At 44.2% G+C, this 16,782-nt stretch overlaps 1 protein-coding gene across 4 annotated transcripts in view; it reads right to left on the reverse strand.

The window, feature by feature from the left end:
• Window positions 1–4,824: 4,824 nt before the first annotated feature.
• Window positions 4,825–16,782, reverse strand: part of NMD3 (NMD3 ribosome export adaptor) — a 34,311-nt gene continuing 22,353 nt past the window's right edge. For all 4 annotated transcript variants that reach the window (XM_066620492.1, XM_066620489.1, XM_066620491.1 and 1 more), the window contains 9 exons: window positions 15,773–15,851; window positions 15,044–15,140; window positions 13,537–13,654; window positions 12,413–12,558; window positions 12,154–12,266; window positions 10,889–10,961; window positions 8,992–9,098; window positions 7,728–7,798; window positions 4,825–5,465 (listed from right to left, as the gene is read on the reverse strand). In XM_066620492.1, coding sequence (XP_066476589.1) covers window positions 5,332–5,465; window positions 7,728–7,798; window positions 8,992–9,098; window positions 10,889–10,961; window positions 12,154–12,266; window positions 12,413–12,558; window positions 13,537–13,654; window positions 15,044–15,140; window positions 15,773–15,851 — 938 coding nt within the window. In that variant the 3' untranslated portion in view covers window positions 4,825–5,331. The remainder of the gene's footprint in view (window positions 5,466–7,727; window positions 7,799–8,991; window positions 9,099–10,888; window positions 10,962–12,153; window positions 12,267–12,412; window positions 12,559–13,536; window positions 13,655–15,043; window positions 15,141–15,772; window positions 15,852–16,782) is intronic.

Below are 16,782 nucleotides of genomic sequence, written 5' to 3' on the forward strand. Positions count from 1 at the left end.
GTAACGGAATTGCTTTAAAAGAGAAGAGGGGGTTGCTTTAAAGAACCCCGGGAGTGTTTGCTGAATTTCCCCCCCCCCCCATGGTGCAGACTATCACAAAGCCTTCCCACCAAGCAAAGCATGCTATTTACAGCCAAATATTCTCCACACTTTCCTGGGAGTAAGCCCCATTGACTGGAATGGGGCTTACTTCCCAGTAGAAACGCATATGGCTGGACTCTTAAAAGATCAGCATCCCATCTGTGAAAGAAGCCGGGAAGCTAGCAACCAAATTCCCTCCCCCCCCCCTCCCCATGATGCAGGCTCTTGGGAAGCCTTGGAGAGACAGGTGATGGTGAGCAGAACCGGACTACAAGTCCCAGAATGCTCCAGGGCAGAGGAGTTTCCATGATGGTGGTTGGGAGGGTTTCCCCTGGGGGCTGGGGATAAGAATAGGCCCTCAGTTTGGCTGTACTTGTCGTAAGGGGCGACTAAACAGCCACCGGGTAGATGGGACTCGTCAGCCTGGGAAGGCAGCTCATCTGAGAGAAGGAAAACTCTGATCCCAAACCTCCACTGCCTTGTGGCTACATCCAGTTGTGGAAAAGGCTTCAGGAGACAACCTTGAGGCAAAATCCGGAGCCGGAGTCCCTGAGGCAGTTTACGGCTGAACACAGTCACATTCTGGCAACTGCTGCAACACCGCTGGAACCAACCGTATTGGCTTCTGCCTTTCCATTGGACCATTTCAGCGACGTGGAGAGGGGGGATTTGCTGCAAGGGTAACAGCCTATCCTTCATACCTACTTTACCCAGGCTTCGCGCACTGGAGAGGACACTCTGTTCCAGAACACTATTCGGAGCACGATACCATGGTCTTCCGAGACTGAAGGATGCCAACAATGGTTGGGAGGGTTGCAGGAGCAGCAGCAGCAAAGAGGAGGAGGAGAAGAATCTGCAGTGCTGTTGGAAGGCCGCCTAGGAAACAGAGGCTTCCCAAGCAAGCTCACCATTCCAACTGTGAAAGAAGCAGGACAGCTGGCAACAGGAGGGCTGAGTACGGAGGGGAGGGAATTGAGAACAGCTGCCTTAGTTTCCTTCCAACTCAAAGTGTCAGGCTGCAGCCTATTTGCTCTATGGACTCAGCACAATGCTGAGTCATGGAACAGAACTAATGTGGATAAATAGGTTCTACCTGTATTCAGTTTTCAGAACCACGCTGGGCAAGCGCTGGAGCTCCACCACTCGGCCGTTGCACGGACTCAGAGCAGCGGTTAGGCGTTCTGGGGCAGGGGGAGCCAGAGGGGAGACAGGGAGAGAAGGAGGCGTTTCGGGGGAGGGAGCGGAGTGAGAGGGAGGCGGAACTGATGGAGCTTAACCCACCAGATCCAGAGCCTCCATGGTGGGCTCACTGCCTGATTCTCTACCAACCTTTGGAACAGTGGAGAATTGAGTAGCCCCACTGTGGGGCTACTTGCTTTACCCTAGGGAAGTGGATGGAAGTCCCCTTCTCCTGAGGAGCTGCCAGCAGCTGCCTGGAGCACACTGGATGTGGTGGCCGCTGCAGCCCTGTGCCCCGGGCAGCTCAGGATTGGACTGTGAGGCAGATATCCATAGCCAGCAAATTTAGCAGTGACGTCGAATCAGCATGCCAGGCACCACACACCAGGAATAGGCAGTAGACCATGGACCACCTCAAGTCAAATTCACTTAATATCTGCTGGTTGCTAGAACTGCTACAAAAAAGGATGAAATCAGTGGAACTTGGTCTGATCCTGCAACTTCTTAGTATTCAGCAAAGAGCACATAACCAGAACTAAGGGATAACTGAGTTAAAAGGTGGTAAATATGCACTCTTGCTCTATGTTTCACACACTGGTAGATTACACTGATTCTAATAAAAATAAAGCAGACCTGAAGGCAACTGCCCCCACTGTTCATGAACGTCTACTCTACAAGATGGAGTAAACAGAATTGTCAGTCTGAACAATGGAGATGGGAAAGGAGGCGTTCCGGGAGAGGGAGTGGAGTGAGCGGGAGGCGGAACTGATGGAGCAGCAGTGTTCCAACTAGCAGTAGTGCTGCAGGTAAATTGAACACTGGGCCATCTTGTAAAGGCTTTGCTGGAGAACTGCCTTATATGAAGACCAGGGAAATTGCTTGATAAATGAAGAACAGACTATTCCTAAAACTGCATAGTGGGAAATGAAAAGGGGGGGAAGATATAAAAGGGGTCTTAATAGGATATCGGCCAACCTTGGGCAAAGAAAGTTGTCCACGTCAAGATGGATACTGGCCTGATTTGTGTGTTATGGGAGGATTGTAGTTGCTGCCAGTTCTTCATGGCTTTATCCTTCACTGCTCTGCGAATACAGGAACAACATGGGAGGGGTTGGATTCAAGGGCAAAGAACTGAATACTGATGTCAGAGGCTAGATCAGCAACCATGGGAGTGTGGTAACTGCATTGTTCCCATAATGCAAGTAGCAGTCAGGTCCATAAAAGTTGAATAAACCTGTTCTAATAAAATCAAAAGATGAGCAACTAGTTTTAAGCAACATGCTAGATATGGCATGGGCGTTCCAGTTTCAATGTTCCATAATTTTTTTTCTTTTCTGAAAAGCAACAACCTAGGTCCCTGATGTGGTGCAGGGAGGGGGTTGACCTTTTGCTTCCAAGTACATGCCCTGGCTTAAAAATCCCCCAGCGGCTATTATAGCTATGAAAGGAAATTTACAGCAACTCATGGAGGAGATTCAAGCTGGGGAAGCAACTTGGGTTCTACCCTTTCTCCCTGCATTGTAGATTTATCCTAATTAGGATCTTGTGCAGTTGCTCTTGAGAGCAAAATTCAGTGGGAGTTCCAACCACAGAACTTCTAAGTCATGTCTAGTTTGGCCCCAAGCCTTCCTATACTGCCTTCACTCACACCACCCTATATCAGTGTTATATCTTTTACCTGCACAATACTGCATTGTAAATAAGCATTGTGACATCTCATTGCTTAATTTATAGCTAGCCTACACAAACATTTCAATAGTTGTGCTTCTGTACAAGGTAATTCAATAAGGAGGACAAGACTGCAGTGGCTGAAATACCAGCTGGGAAAAAGAAAAGTGGGAAGGCACAACAGGAATGCTTCCTGACAGTTTCTATACTATAACGCAAACATAAGTTGTCTCTATGGCATCTGTCCATTCCATTATTATGGATTCTTTTCAACTGTTACGGCCCGAGGATGTGGATAGGGTCCTCTGGAGTTTGAGACCATCATCATGCCTGCTTGACCCTTGCCCAGCATGGCTAATTCAATCTGCTAGGGCTGGACTGGCCACTTGGGTGGAACACATTGTAATTTCAGCCTTGCAGAAGGGAGTGACGCCTAGCATCCTGAAGATTGCAATTGTGCGCCCTGTCCTGAAAAAAAACTTCTTTTGACTCCACCAATCTAAACAACTACCAACTAGTATCTAACCTTTTCTTGGGTAAGGTGATTGAGTGGGTGGTGGCATCTCAGCTCGAGGGTCCTAGGTGAGATGGATTATCTACACCCCTTCTAGTCCAGCTTCAGACCAGGCTTTGGGACAGACAGCCTTGGTTGCCTTGTTGGATGATCTTCACCAAGGACTAGCTGGAGAAGTGTGTCCTTGTTGGTTCTCTTGGACCTCTCAGCGGCTTCTGATACTATTGACCATGGTATCCTTCTGAGTTGTCTGGTGGAGCTAGGGATTGGGGGCACTGCTTTGCAGTGGTTCTGCTCCTTTTTGGCTGACAAGTCCCAGGTGGGTAATGCTGCGGGACTCCTGTTCAGCATCTTGGCCTTTACAATGTGGGGTGCCACAGGGTTCTATTCTGTCCCCCATGGTTTTTAACATCTACATGAGACCGCTGAGGGGGATCAAATGGGGATTTGGAGTGGGGTGTCACCAACATGCTGATGATACCCAGCTCTATCTCTCCTTACCATCTCATTCCAGGGAGGCTGTGGAAGGCTGTGGAAATCAGTGACAAATGGAGGCAGCTGGGGTCTGGATGAGGGCCAATAGGTTAAGATTGAATCCAGAAAAGACAGAAGTCCTTTTGGTCAGGAAATCATCAATGCAGGTACTGAGTCATGCGCCTGCTCTGAGTGGGATTGCACCCCCCCTGCAGGAGCAGGTGTGCAGTTTCGGTGTGCTCCTGGATTCACAGCTTTCAGAGAGCCAAGTGACAGTGGTGGCCAGGGGTGTGTTTGCTCAGCTCCGGCAGGTGCGCTAGCTGTGACCCTACTTGAGTTGATCGGACCTGACCACAGTAGTCTGTGCCCTTGAGTTCAAGATTGGATTACTGTAATGTGCTCTACATGGAGCTGCTCCTGAAAATGGTTCGCAAGCTGCAACTAGTGTAGAATGCAGCAGCCAGCTTGGTTACTGGAGCTAGGCGGTTTGATTCTGTAGAACTGGTGCTTTGGCGACTGCATTGGCTGCCCATTCGTTTCCTGGCCCAATTCAAGGCTAGTTTTGACCTTTAAATCCCTTCACAGTTTGGGGCTAGATTATCTAAGGGACTGGCCTTCACCCACATATTCCGGCCTGCCCTCTTAGGTCATGAGGGGGCTTTTCTGCAAGTGCCACCTTTCTCCCAAGTTCGGGGGATGGTGACAAAAGCCTTCTCAGGAGTGGTGCCACAGTTATGGATCTGCAGATCAAGGTAGCACTCTCTTAAGTCTAAATTTATCTCCAAGAAAACAGGGCTGCTGTGAAGATGAAGAAGGCAGAACCCAGGGAACGGTGTGACCAATATTTGATCCATTAATAATAACCATTTCACATTCTTTCCTGCTTAGATTAATATAGTTTCACACCGTTTCAGAACTCTTGTTTAATATTTGTACCTCTGTCATAGCAGTAGTGTAAACCGCTTTGTGAACTTTTAGTTGAAAAGCGGTATATAAATACTGTTAATAATAATAATAATAGTGTTATGTCAGAAGATTTTTTAGCCTTATCAGGTGTGGCCTTGAATACACAGGCCCAGTGCTTAATCTTGCACTGACAGAGTGTTTTATAGTGATGAATAAAGATATTGCTATTGCCAAAGCATAAATTAGACAGCAAGTGACTTAACTTTGGAAAAATCTTGAAACACAAACTTAGACATGAGTTTAAATTTTCAAAAAAGTCACAAAATATTCTAAACACCATTAGGGTTTGATACTTTTTCCAATTACTTATCATCATTAATTGTACTTTCCAGTCAAATATATTTTCAGAACTTTAAATCAATCTCCAGTCTGCATAATTGCCTCTCACAGATTTCTGCAGTGACTATCTTTCTTTTAGGAAGAAAAATAATCCTATTAACAAAATCAGTTCATTCCGTCAACATATCAGCTCCTTCTCCACCAGTAGCATCTTGAGATATCTGTAGATCCTCCAACATCTCAGCAAGACTGATCCGGGGAATGCCCTCATCATCTGTATCACTCTCCACTGGAATGACTGTATCTAACACACGAAAAGATGATGTAAGAGCTTCAAATATATCGCCACAATAAACATACAATGACAAAATGCTGCATCTTTCATGAACTATATATTGTATAAACTGCATATTTTATAGAATGTATAGACTTTCTATACTTTCTAATAGACTTGTATATTAATATATAGGGGGAGCCCACAACAAAATACTGTGGGGGTTCCCCCCACACATTTGTTTCTCCCTCCTCCACTTGGCTAGAAAACTTTTATCTCACCCTACAGCAAAATAGCTTCACTCCTCAGAGTTGGGACTAGGTGAGCAGCTTGCTGTAAAGCTTTAACCTTAGCCAAGTATCCTCAAAAGATCCTTTATATAGTGTACAAGTATACCCTGACAGTGAGCACCTATTACCTCAATTTCCACTAACGCCCAGGTACACTAACAGCACAAACTTATGCACACTTACCTAGGAACAAGACCCACTGAACTCAGTGGAAATTACTTCCGAATAAGCATGCACAGGATTGTGCTGCAAGTGCTCTGCATTCATGTTGCCTGTGTGGCATGAAAACAGTGCATACGTATAAGCCCTCCACCTTCTAATATTCGGGTTACCACCCATCTTTTTTGTTTTAAAGATTCTAGAACTTTTTCCAGCATACTAGGAATGTCTAGGAAGAAACCATGCCATTTTCTCTGAGGAACACCATTTCACTGCTGTGCTGGCTGGCAAGGGGCACTCTACTTTCTAATAAGAAGAACAAGATGGAAACCTGTAAGAAATTGTGTGCATGAGGGAAAGAATTGGAAAATCCTTCTTTCTATAGTGCAAATCTACTGAACTCTGACTGCTGAAGTAAACAGGAAACTTCAGTGGTAAACAGGATACTGTTATCTCAACCGGAAAAGGAGCAGTACTCTGCAAGGAATAAGACTTCCTGCCCTTCCTGCAGTGTATGGGGGTGGGAGAGGATGCTCTACACACACACACACACACACAATTGGGGTAAGGATGCTCAACACACAGCATGCATACCACAACCCTACTTTTGTCCCTCTTTCAGTGTGGAGGGGTGATTAATTAGGTTCAGGTAATCACAGAATTAGAGATTAATTAGGTGAGGATAATTCATTCTAAATTATGACCCTACCTCCACCCCTTGGCAGGTTAAAGTGCCAAAGCCCTTAGAATCTGAAAGCATTCTGGAGGACAGAGAGCACACCACCTTCTTTCCAGAATACTATAAAGGCTGCAAGGAACTAACAGCTGCTGAGCTGCTTGGTGCACAAGGCTGCAGCAGCACCGAAAATGGCTGCTGCTACATCCAGCACACCTCAGGCAGCCACTGCTGCCGCCTCCTCCGGAGAATGGGACTTCTGACCCCTTCCCTGCAATGGGGCTACTAAATTCTATGACAACCCAAAGGTCGGTGTAAAGTGAAGAGCCTCCATGTGGACATCCTGACACAGAGGCTCAGGATTCAGTGGAGTGAAGCTCCACCTGTCCCGCCTCCCTCACACTCCAATCTCCCTGGCATGCCTCCGCCCAACCTCCCCCACCCCAGCATGCCTCCCCCTCACCTCCCCCCACCTACCTCTCTGCTGCCTGGCAGTCTGTGCGAATGGCAGAGCTCTGGTGCTCCACCAGCACTAGGGCCTGCAAACATACCTTATGTCATGTTTGCAACAGTGCGTGCTGGCAGTAGGCCAGTGTGCACTTGTTAGGATTGGGCCCTAAATCATTTTTTCCTCCCTGCTCACAACTGGTGTTCAGCTGCCCCCAACATTCTTTGCCTGTCTGAGGGCAATGCTCAGACCTCATAGGACTGCATTTGCTTTGCATTTTGTGTATTAAATTAACAAACTACATTGTGGGGGGGGGGGGGCATACCAAGAACATCCTTTGAGTGTGTAGAAACTCCTACCTTGTATGTGCATGGCTCTGTCCTGCTGGATTTGCATGGGACACTCCTCCTCTATTAAAATAACCCCATGCGAATCCAGTAGGGCTGTGGGATTGGAGGTTTTGTCTACTGACTCCACAGCCCTGCTTTTTCAGATTATCATCTGCTCAATAATGGTATGCCAACTATTATAAACTAGTAAAGTTGTCGAGTTGATACACAAAACCTCTGACTCCACCCAAAATTGCTTTAGACTGACTCCACAGTACTGGAATCTATGCTGCATGCCAAACACCACTACAGAAGTGCTATATTTCTGGGTATTACAATATGTAAAAAAAAAAAAAAGAGTTCAGCTGTTTCAGGCTGTTTTTAACTTACTTTTATAAATATTGATATTTTTCCTAATTGCTTCATCTTCTTCAAGATCTTCCAAGAAGTCCTGATATTGTCTATAAAAGAATCACATTGGAAATAAAATCAGTGATTCAACTATGTGCCTAGGAATTATTTAAATTTTAAGTACTATATCCATATAACGTGTAAACAAGAGTACACACAAACCAAAATTTTTTTTTTCCTGAAAGTCAGTCCTACAACTACTACATAAACTAAGATTCAACTCCAATTGAAGATGAACACTTACAGGATGCAAAAGGACAATCAATCTTGAGAATTCTCTGGAAACCCAAAACAGATGTGATACAGGAGATCTGTGACTGCATCTCTTGACAGTTTTTAGTCTGCACAATTTTCCTGATTGAATTCCCCACCATACCCTCTGTCACTATTAGGCCACAATCCTAACCAACTTTCTAGCACTGACATAAGGGCAATGCAACTCCAAGTTAAGGGAACAAACATTGCCTTACCTTGAGGAGACCTCTGTGACTGCCCCCCAACTGCAGGATGCAAGCACATGCCCCACTGGCACATCTACACCAGTGCTTGAAAGTTGGTTAGGATTGCGCCCTTAGACACACAGCAAAAAGAAGATTGGCAACTGTGACCCGTCTTTAAGTGGAGAGGAAAATCTTCACAGCCCAATCTTAAATCTTGGTGCGATGATTTGGCAGTGCTGGTGCAGCTACCGCTATATCCTGCAGGGAATTTTTGGCTGCTGGATGTCTACTCAGGGTAAGGAGACAAATCTTTGGAGTAGGCTTTGGAGTAAGCCCCAGCAGCTGCATCAGAACTAAGACCAGTGCCAGTTATATCGCTAGTATGAGTCCATGTTGATCCATGCAGTCTCATCAGGTCTGGGAAGGGGGTTTGGATACGGTGCAATATATTTGTTTCATGGTCTCAGCATTTTTAAGAGGTATGCACCACTATCAACCTGTAGCTGAGAACAAATGAACCAAAGCAGCAACAGCAGGCAGGACCATTTAGGTGCACAGAAAATACACTATTTATTGAAAACCCAATGCATTCTGAGAAAAAAACCTCTTCAGGGCACACCTACCAGGAACCTCATAGCCACTGCAAAAGCGCAAACGTCTATCAGGCATGACTTTCAGTGCTGGTGTGAACTATATACATAAAATCCAAATGATAGTTATTTTCTCTGCAACCTTATTTGCTCACAAAAGCATAAACCAATTAAAGAAGGGTGGAACAAACAAGATACAGAAAGAACCTGCACCTTTCATCGCCAGTGTCCATGCCTTCTCTGTCTCTTTCTAATTCTTTCAGTTTCCAGTTCCTGCGACGCTGGCGTTTTGTGCGGTCATAGCATTTCTTGATCAAAACCTACAGAAGAGGGAGGGTACAGGTAGCAGGTCAGACATACTACCCACAGAGTACCTGAAGTATGCATGTATGCCCTGAAGCATTCGCAACTGCAAATACAGAATTATAACTGATCATATGAAAGCAGCATAGAAACTGCCACTGATAATCTCCAGTGCAGAATGAAGGGGGCATGCCTTCCACTGCTACTAAATATTTATGTCCCACTTTTAAAAATGCTTCATACACAGTACCTTACAGAAGTTCTATATGGCAGACCAGCATTATTGATCCAGGGGCGGTCCTGGGCTTTTCTCCACCCAAGGCCACCTCTGCCGCACCCAGCCCGATCTGGAAATAATTGTGGCGATGTCATCATCACCGCAATAACTTCCATGAGGTTGCCTTCCCCTTTGAAAATAGGGAGAAGGAAGGAGGCAGCCCAGGCTCCAATGGAAGTAGTGCCCAGGAGGCATGCACCACCCACGTCCTGGAAGCAGCACTCACCTCTACCTTGGGTGCCACTTCCAGCATCAAAAAGCTCTGATGAAGTGTTTTGCACTGCTTAGAAGTGGTGAAAAAGGCTCCATCGGAGCAAGAAGTGGGCGTGCCTCCTCCAAAATTGGAAGGAAATGTGCATCACTTTCCACTGCTTTGAGGGCTGCCCTCCTCTCCTCCCCTTTCCTTAAAGGGGAGGAAATGGGGGACAGCCCTCAGACTCAGCTGGGAACCATGCAGAGAATGGCTGCAGGCACACAGCCACTCTCGGTGTGTGGTTCCTTGCTGACCTGAGAAAGAAAGGGAAGGAGAGGAGACCGGAGAAGGAGAGGAGAGTGGACCTCAGAGCGGCATGGAACCACACCAACAGTGGCTGTGCTCCTGCAGCCACTGTCGGCACAGTTCTTGGCGTACTCCAGGGGGGAGCGGGTCACAGAGCCACTCCTCCAAGCTCCAGTCAGTGCAGCACCTGGGGCATTTGCACCCCTTGTCCCCCCCAGGTACGCCACTGTATTGGTCCCACATAGCTGACTAGGAAGAGGAGATGGAGGTTGTCACACAGTCAGTTCATGAAGCATGTTTTGAACCAGGAACTGCAAGATTCATTGCCCATACTCTTAACTACCGCATAATCTCTGTATCTATTTGGGTAACAAGTGGCATTTAAGTGGTACTAAATTTCACATGACAAAAAAGGGGGGGCTGGAAAACCATCTGGCCTCAGAAAAAAAGGTATCAAAGAAATATTATGGAGTTGAGTAATCCTATTTTTAAAAAAGTGAATAAAGACAAATCCATGAAAAGCAGGAGAGTGAAAAGGAAAATAGCAGACATTTAATTTAGCAGTATCAATGAAACGGAATACCACCACACTATGAATCCCAGTTTGTTTCTAAATTGTGACTTGTTTCTAAATTGTGGTTAGTACTAGGATTTGCCACAACAAAAATCCTGGTTTGTTTTAAACCACAAATGGAAGTTGAACATCTCCCCTCATGTGTGACATGGGAGACAAACACCCTATAAGCCTGAGGGCTGTGCTAGTAATAGTAATACGAAATTACTATTACTAATTACACGAAAACCCAGCCTAACTGTGATTCTGAACACACCAGTTGAATTAAGATACAACAGCTATTTATTCTAAATGCTGGGGGGGGGGGGCTTTCAACCTCTTTCCAAAGCACATTCAAAGACTTTTGCTTCTAATACTAAACCATGGTTTAGTTCTATCTCTGAACCTGGCCATGATCTCATTTAAGTAAATATTCTTGATCTGTAAAGTTGCTTGTACAGAGGTGTCAGAAACTTACCACATCAGGAAGATTATGAGGGTTCATCTTATTTGCAAATTCATCATTTAGGTTGCAATTGGCCAAGTCAAAACTAGAACAAAGATATGAAGAACACAGTTAGTATTAATTGCATCATTTTCTGTGAGTGACAGCAAAGCAGAACAGGACATAAAATAGCTTTTAGAAATGTCACAAAACCTTCCTAGATGGACGAGCATGAAGCTAGTACCAGGTGAATTTTATCTTTAGTTTACTATGGTGTTCACTGTAAAGACTCACAGCCTGGTTCTAACCTGCACTGGAACAGGCAAGCCAACTGGCCTGTGCTGAATTCAGCAGAGGTTAAGAGGTGATGGAGATCACCTCAGGGTAAGGGGATACATTTCCCCTTACCCCCGAGTAAAGGCCCAGCCACCCCAATGGGACTACTGGATCTGTGCCAGCAATTTCACTGGCACAAATCTGAGTAGTAATCAGTATAAGGCTGATTGGGCTGGGAGCAGGGTTTAGGATTTGTCCTGCACTGCTGCAGGTGATCCCGCTTCCTCCCAAGTGTGATCTAACTCTTGGTCCACTCTCCCCCTGCCTGCCTCTGTTCTGCCCTCCTGCCACTCTCTCCCTCCTCCATGCTAGCCTTGCCTTAGCCAGTGCAAACTTACCCCATCTGGGGCTGGATCTAGCCTCCAGGAGCTGGTGCGGGCCCACATACAGGCGTGCCCAGCTCTTGAGCAGCTGCAAATGTGCTTTATGGCACTTTTGCAACACTGCTGGGTTGGCACAGGGGTCTGTGTTGGCAGAATGAGTGTTGTGGCTTGTGCTCTCAGTTTAAGATCCTCTGTCACCCACCAAGATACTCTGTGCTTGTGACAATATATCAGAGTTCCATACATTTAAACTTCTTACTAAACAGCCTTTATTTGGGATTGGTACCTCCTTCCCATCATGTCTTCTGTACGTAACATTAGATTAGGGGAATGATGGGCATAAATATTCCTCACTGCTCTATGAAATTCTGAATGACCACCCAAGATCTCCTTAAGCTTCTCCTCTTCCTTTTAAATTCCAGTCCCATCCATATAACTAGAACTGCAGAATAAATCAAGAAATCCCACCTGCCCTGTACAGCAGCTCTCACATTTCCTCAGAAAGGCTTCCCACGTCTCTCAGGACTTAAGTTGATCTCATTTGGGAAAATCTGTTACATGTAGAATGTGACACATTCATAACCCACCCACCCATATAGAAGCACTGAACAAACGGAACCAGCGGATAACACTACAAACCCCAGTACAAGATCTCCAGGATTCAGAAGATGCCCCAGGTGAGTGCGACAGAAATACTGATGGTCTGTATTTAGTTCCGATGTTTTCTGAACCCAGGCTTCAGAAAGTGTATGCTTTGAAAAAAAGAAGGAAAAAAAACATTAAAAACTGAAAGGTATGTCATGGTGGAGTTAAATAATTCTAAGACAGGAAGTAAGATTTGCTAAGACTTTCAGAATAGGTGCAGATAAAGGTGCAGAAAAAGATAAATAATGCTTACTTTGTTGGATTTCATGCCTGCACCAGCACCTTGTTTTCTCTCCTGGATCCTGCTGATATCCATTACAATAAATTCCTCCAGTTGCTTTGGATGGAACAAGCTGTTGAAAGGATGACGCCAGTAAGTGTTTCCATCAATTTCAGCAACTGAAAAGGCAAGAACAGAACTCAGGAATTAGTATCTTACAGGATTCACTCAGCAAGGATTTTGTGAAACCAGATATCACATGGGATAGCTTAATAGCATTGATGCTGCTGCTACGATGTTTCAGCGGGAACTTGTTTTATAACATGGCTGTTGACAATATGCAGAGAGAGAGAGAGAGAGAGAGAGAGAGAGAGATGCCTTAAGAAAAGAATCCTTTTCCTTCAGCTTTTACAAGGATAGACTCCTCTCTCGGAAGGTCTAAATTACCCATTACTAAGGGTGGTTTTACATGTTACATGCCAAAAGAAGGGCAAGTTTCCTTCTATACAATTCTTACATTCCAGAGTGGCAATGGATGAAGCCAAGAAAAGGGGTTTTCACACCACTGCTGGTCAATACCGTAATGTTGATTATGTGCACCCATGTGGAATTCAATCAGTGAGGTTTGAGCAAATACAAGTGTTTTGTCATTTATGTTTCCTGCAGATAAATGATACCAAACTTCAGTAGCAGTCCATAAAAGCCATCACTTAAATTCTGGGAAAACCATCCTCCTTTATTCCAAGGAGGGCCCCTACAATACCAGTAGTAGCCATTGGAAAGTTACACAGAAACAGTTTGCACCCCAATCACCTGTCCTCATCATAAGAGACATATAACCACACCAAAGATACAGGAATTGAGAGTGAACCTTCATAGTTTCTTACAGTTTACATTTTTAAAAACGGATATCTTGACATCTTACCTAAAGGGCACATTCGTTTATTTTAAAACATTTATATCCCACCTGTCCCTTTGCTTCCATATCACCCAACACGCTACACAATAATTAAAGACATAAAATATACAATACATAATAGCATGAAGATACAACAAACTCAAAACAAAAACAATAAAACACAGCAAAATAATACAGAAAGTTTATTATTTACATTACTGGACTGAATTTAAGAAGAAAAAAACAGCAAAGAACTTACTCTGCAGTGTGTTGGGATCAATGATGTGAATGGAACTGGTTACTCTAATGCACACACAGATCTGGCTCATGTTCCCAAGGCTCTGAGCCAGTTTTGGAGACAGGCATAAAACATTGTCCTGCAAAGTGAAGACAAAAAGATTTCTGCCAATTCTCTAAACCAGTGGTTCTCACACATTTAGCACCAGGAACCACCGGGACAGAATGAGAATCTGTCGGGACCCACCGGAAGTGATGCCATGACCGGAAGTGAAGTCATCAAGCAGGAAAATTTTTAACTATCCTAGGCTGCAATCCTACCCACGTTTACCTAGGAGTAAGTTTCCTTTACTATCATTGTTAAAAGAATATACATAGTAGTTTGTTAAAAGTACAGGTCTATAACATTTCCCCAAATGCAGTCACATGTCATGGTAGCATCAAGTCTAATATATTAAAAATAAAATATTGAAATGAATGGGGACCCACCTGAAATTGTCTCACAACCCACCTAGTGGGTCCCAACCCACAGTTTGAGAAACACTGCTCTAAACCTTTTGGTAGTAAAATTATTAGAAATTACCTGAGTTAGCTCCTGCCTTCTCTTTTCCGATTGAAAAAAAAGAAGTGAATTCCTATGGCTTTTAAAAAAACAAAACTTTTTTAGAGGCTTCAGAAGCCTCTGCAGAATTCCTCACACCCCGAGGAGACGGCTCAGGTAAGTGGAAATCAGCCCCGGCGGTGGCACGATCCTGGTGATTGTGCTGCTGCCTTTGACCCACCTCCACACACACTTACCTCAGTTCTCAAACTCCTGAGGAGTTTAAGAACCAAGGGCTTACAGCTTAAATTGCCCCTCTAGCTTGAAGGGTTTGAAAGTTTACAAAAATGCTAAAAAGAGAAAGGCTATTTTATATTCAATATATTTTAAATAATATATTCAATATATGCAAATGTTTTTCCTGCACAAAGGGCTGAACTCAAAAGATCTGAAGACATACAATAAATGTTTTGTGACTGAAATTCCAAGAGAATTTAATCTGTTTTGACTCCACAACACTAAACTGCCAGCAGGTAGGAAGGAGGAGCCGGATAAATATTTACTTTGCAAACTGACTAAACTCTCAAAATCTCTGGCCCATTTTCCCAATCTTTGCCAAACATAACCTAGCTTTCATCTTAAAAATATGACAGAATGCAACACAGTTTTTGGAAAAAATCTCAACATATATTTAATGAGTAGACAGAAATGACATACAGCTACCAACAGAGTACAGTAATAAAAAAATTATATCAGGCGATACAAAGAGTTCTATTGGATTGTTTATTCACACAGACAAGCAAGTGCTATAGCGAATAAGTGATGAATATGCAAACTGAAAGATTACATTTTATAATTATACTTCCAATGCAGAGCTGATTACTACTTTCTTGTACAGTAACGGATCTGGGAATATGTAAGTAAACAATCCACGTAATAGGCAAGAACATTTTATTTGTGATTCCTAACCCCAAAAGTTAAGAAGTACCTTGCATATTGGAACGATCTCCACAGAGAAAGTGCTTTTGTAGTTGTAAGTGTTGCTATGAATATCATGAGAGATTAAACGCTGAGATGATTTAGACCTAAAGTAAAAAAAAATCCTAAATCAGAACGAAGTGTAAAAATCTCTGGGAGACTAAAAAGAATTCCATCTGTTCAAAACAATAAAAAGTTTGCAAATGTCCTAATGGTAAAGGAAAAAAACCCCACATGAAAAGCCGGAACTTTTGGGCTACATTTCATAAACCAGTCCTCAGTTCTCAAAATGTGTGAGACAGCTGGGGGAGGATGAACTGCTGCTTTGTCCTAATGATATCTCTCTGTAGTGGTTTCTGAGCAAGCCAGATTTATTCCTCCTACATATGTTCTATCACAGTTTTCTATCTATATCAAACCACAGATCTTCACATGTAGCAACACACCTTCATGTGTTAAGATCTCTGTATAATAGCTGCAGACGATTGGTACAGGCTTGGAAAGTCCCTTAAGGGGGCCTAACAGCACAATTCTAAACATGTTTACTTAGAAGGAAGTCTCACTGCATTCCACAGGTTTACTGCTTAAATAAGTATACTTAGGACTACAGTCTTAGGGCAGTGGAAGGGGGTTTATGGAGAAAATGTCAAGCTATTTCTGTCTCATTAGCCACAGAGGCCACAAAACATGCAGTTTCATCAAGAAAATCCTTACCTACAAGGACAAGAACAATCCTTACCTACAAGGCACTGTACACTGAAGGAAGTCCACCATCTTCTGAGCATGTTGTTTTGAAGCATAATAGAAATCCAGGCCATCTAAAAGCACATGCATAGGATTAGAGTTCACAGTAGTTCATGAGATACTTTAACAAAAGGCTCCATCTTCTTCAGAGTCTTCCTGCAAACCCCAAGCTTCTTGCATTTCCCTTGCATTAGCAACTTACTGGGTTGCATCCTAACCTTTAGTGCTGCTGCTTCTGTGCTGCAGGTCAGAAGTAACTTCCATGAATGTGAGGGGATCCTTCTGTTCACAGAAGGCACTTCCAACCATGGAACACTCCAGTGGGAAAGGTTAGGACACAATTGATTACGTTTATCATCAAACTTTTCCTGTTGTATAAATGTGTAATGAAAGGCAGCTTTTTCCATCATTAAAAACATAATTGTATTATTAAATGTGTAGTCCTCTCTTTGGACCCAGCAAATAGGCTGGAAGCACATAAAGCTACAGCACTGCTGAAGCTAAGCAGGTGTAGCTTTGATCAGTTCCTCAGATACAAAGAGGCTTATTTAAGAGCAAGAAAGAACTACCATGAATATTTTAAGATGTAGTTCTCAATGAAAATTACAAACATGCATGCACCCCCCCATCATTTATACCAGTGGTCTCCAAACTGGAGACTGCTGTGTCCTGAAAAAGCCCTCCCCTTCCCGACTGGCGCTTACAGTGCCACTGCTGCGTTTCTTTCTAGCTAATCTGGGCACAGGGACGCTCTGGGCAGTCGTATTTATGAGTCCCAGAAGGCTATGCAGCAGGATGTCCAGGCAGATGTGACTGTCCAGAGCATCTCTGTGCCTGGATCAGCTTGAAAGTAACAGGGCAGAATGGTAAGCATTGCTCACACGGGGAGGGGGAGAGCTATTCCCAAACCCCAGATCCAGCCCATGGGCTGGGGTTTGGAGAGCCCTGATCTATACCATATGGAGAGCCCTGATCTATACCATATGTCAAAGCATCATTGGCAAA

This window comes from Tiliqua scincoides, chromosome 3 (genome assembly GCF_035046505.1).
Source record: "Tiliqua scincoides isolate rTilSci1 chromosome 3, rTilSci1.hap2, whole genome shotgun sequence".
In the NCBI taxonomy this organism is placed as follows: domain Eukaryota; kingdom Metazoa; phylum Chordata; class Lepidosauria; order Squamata; family Scincidae; genus Tiliqua; species Tiliqua scincoides.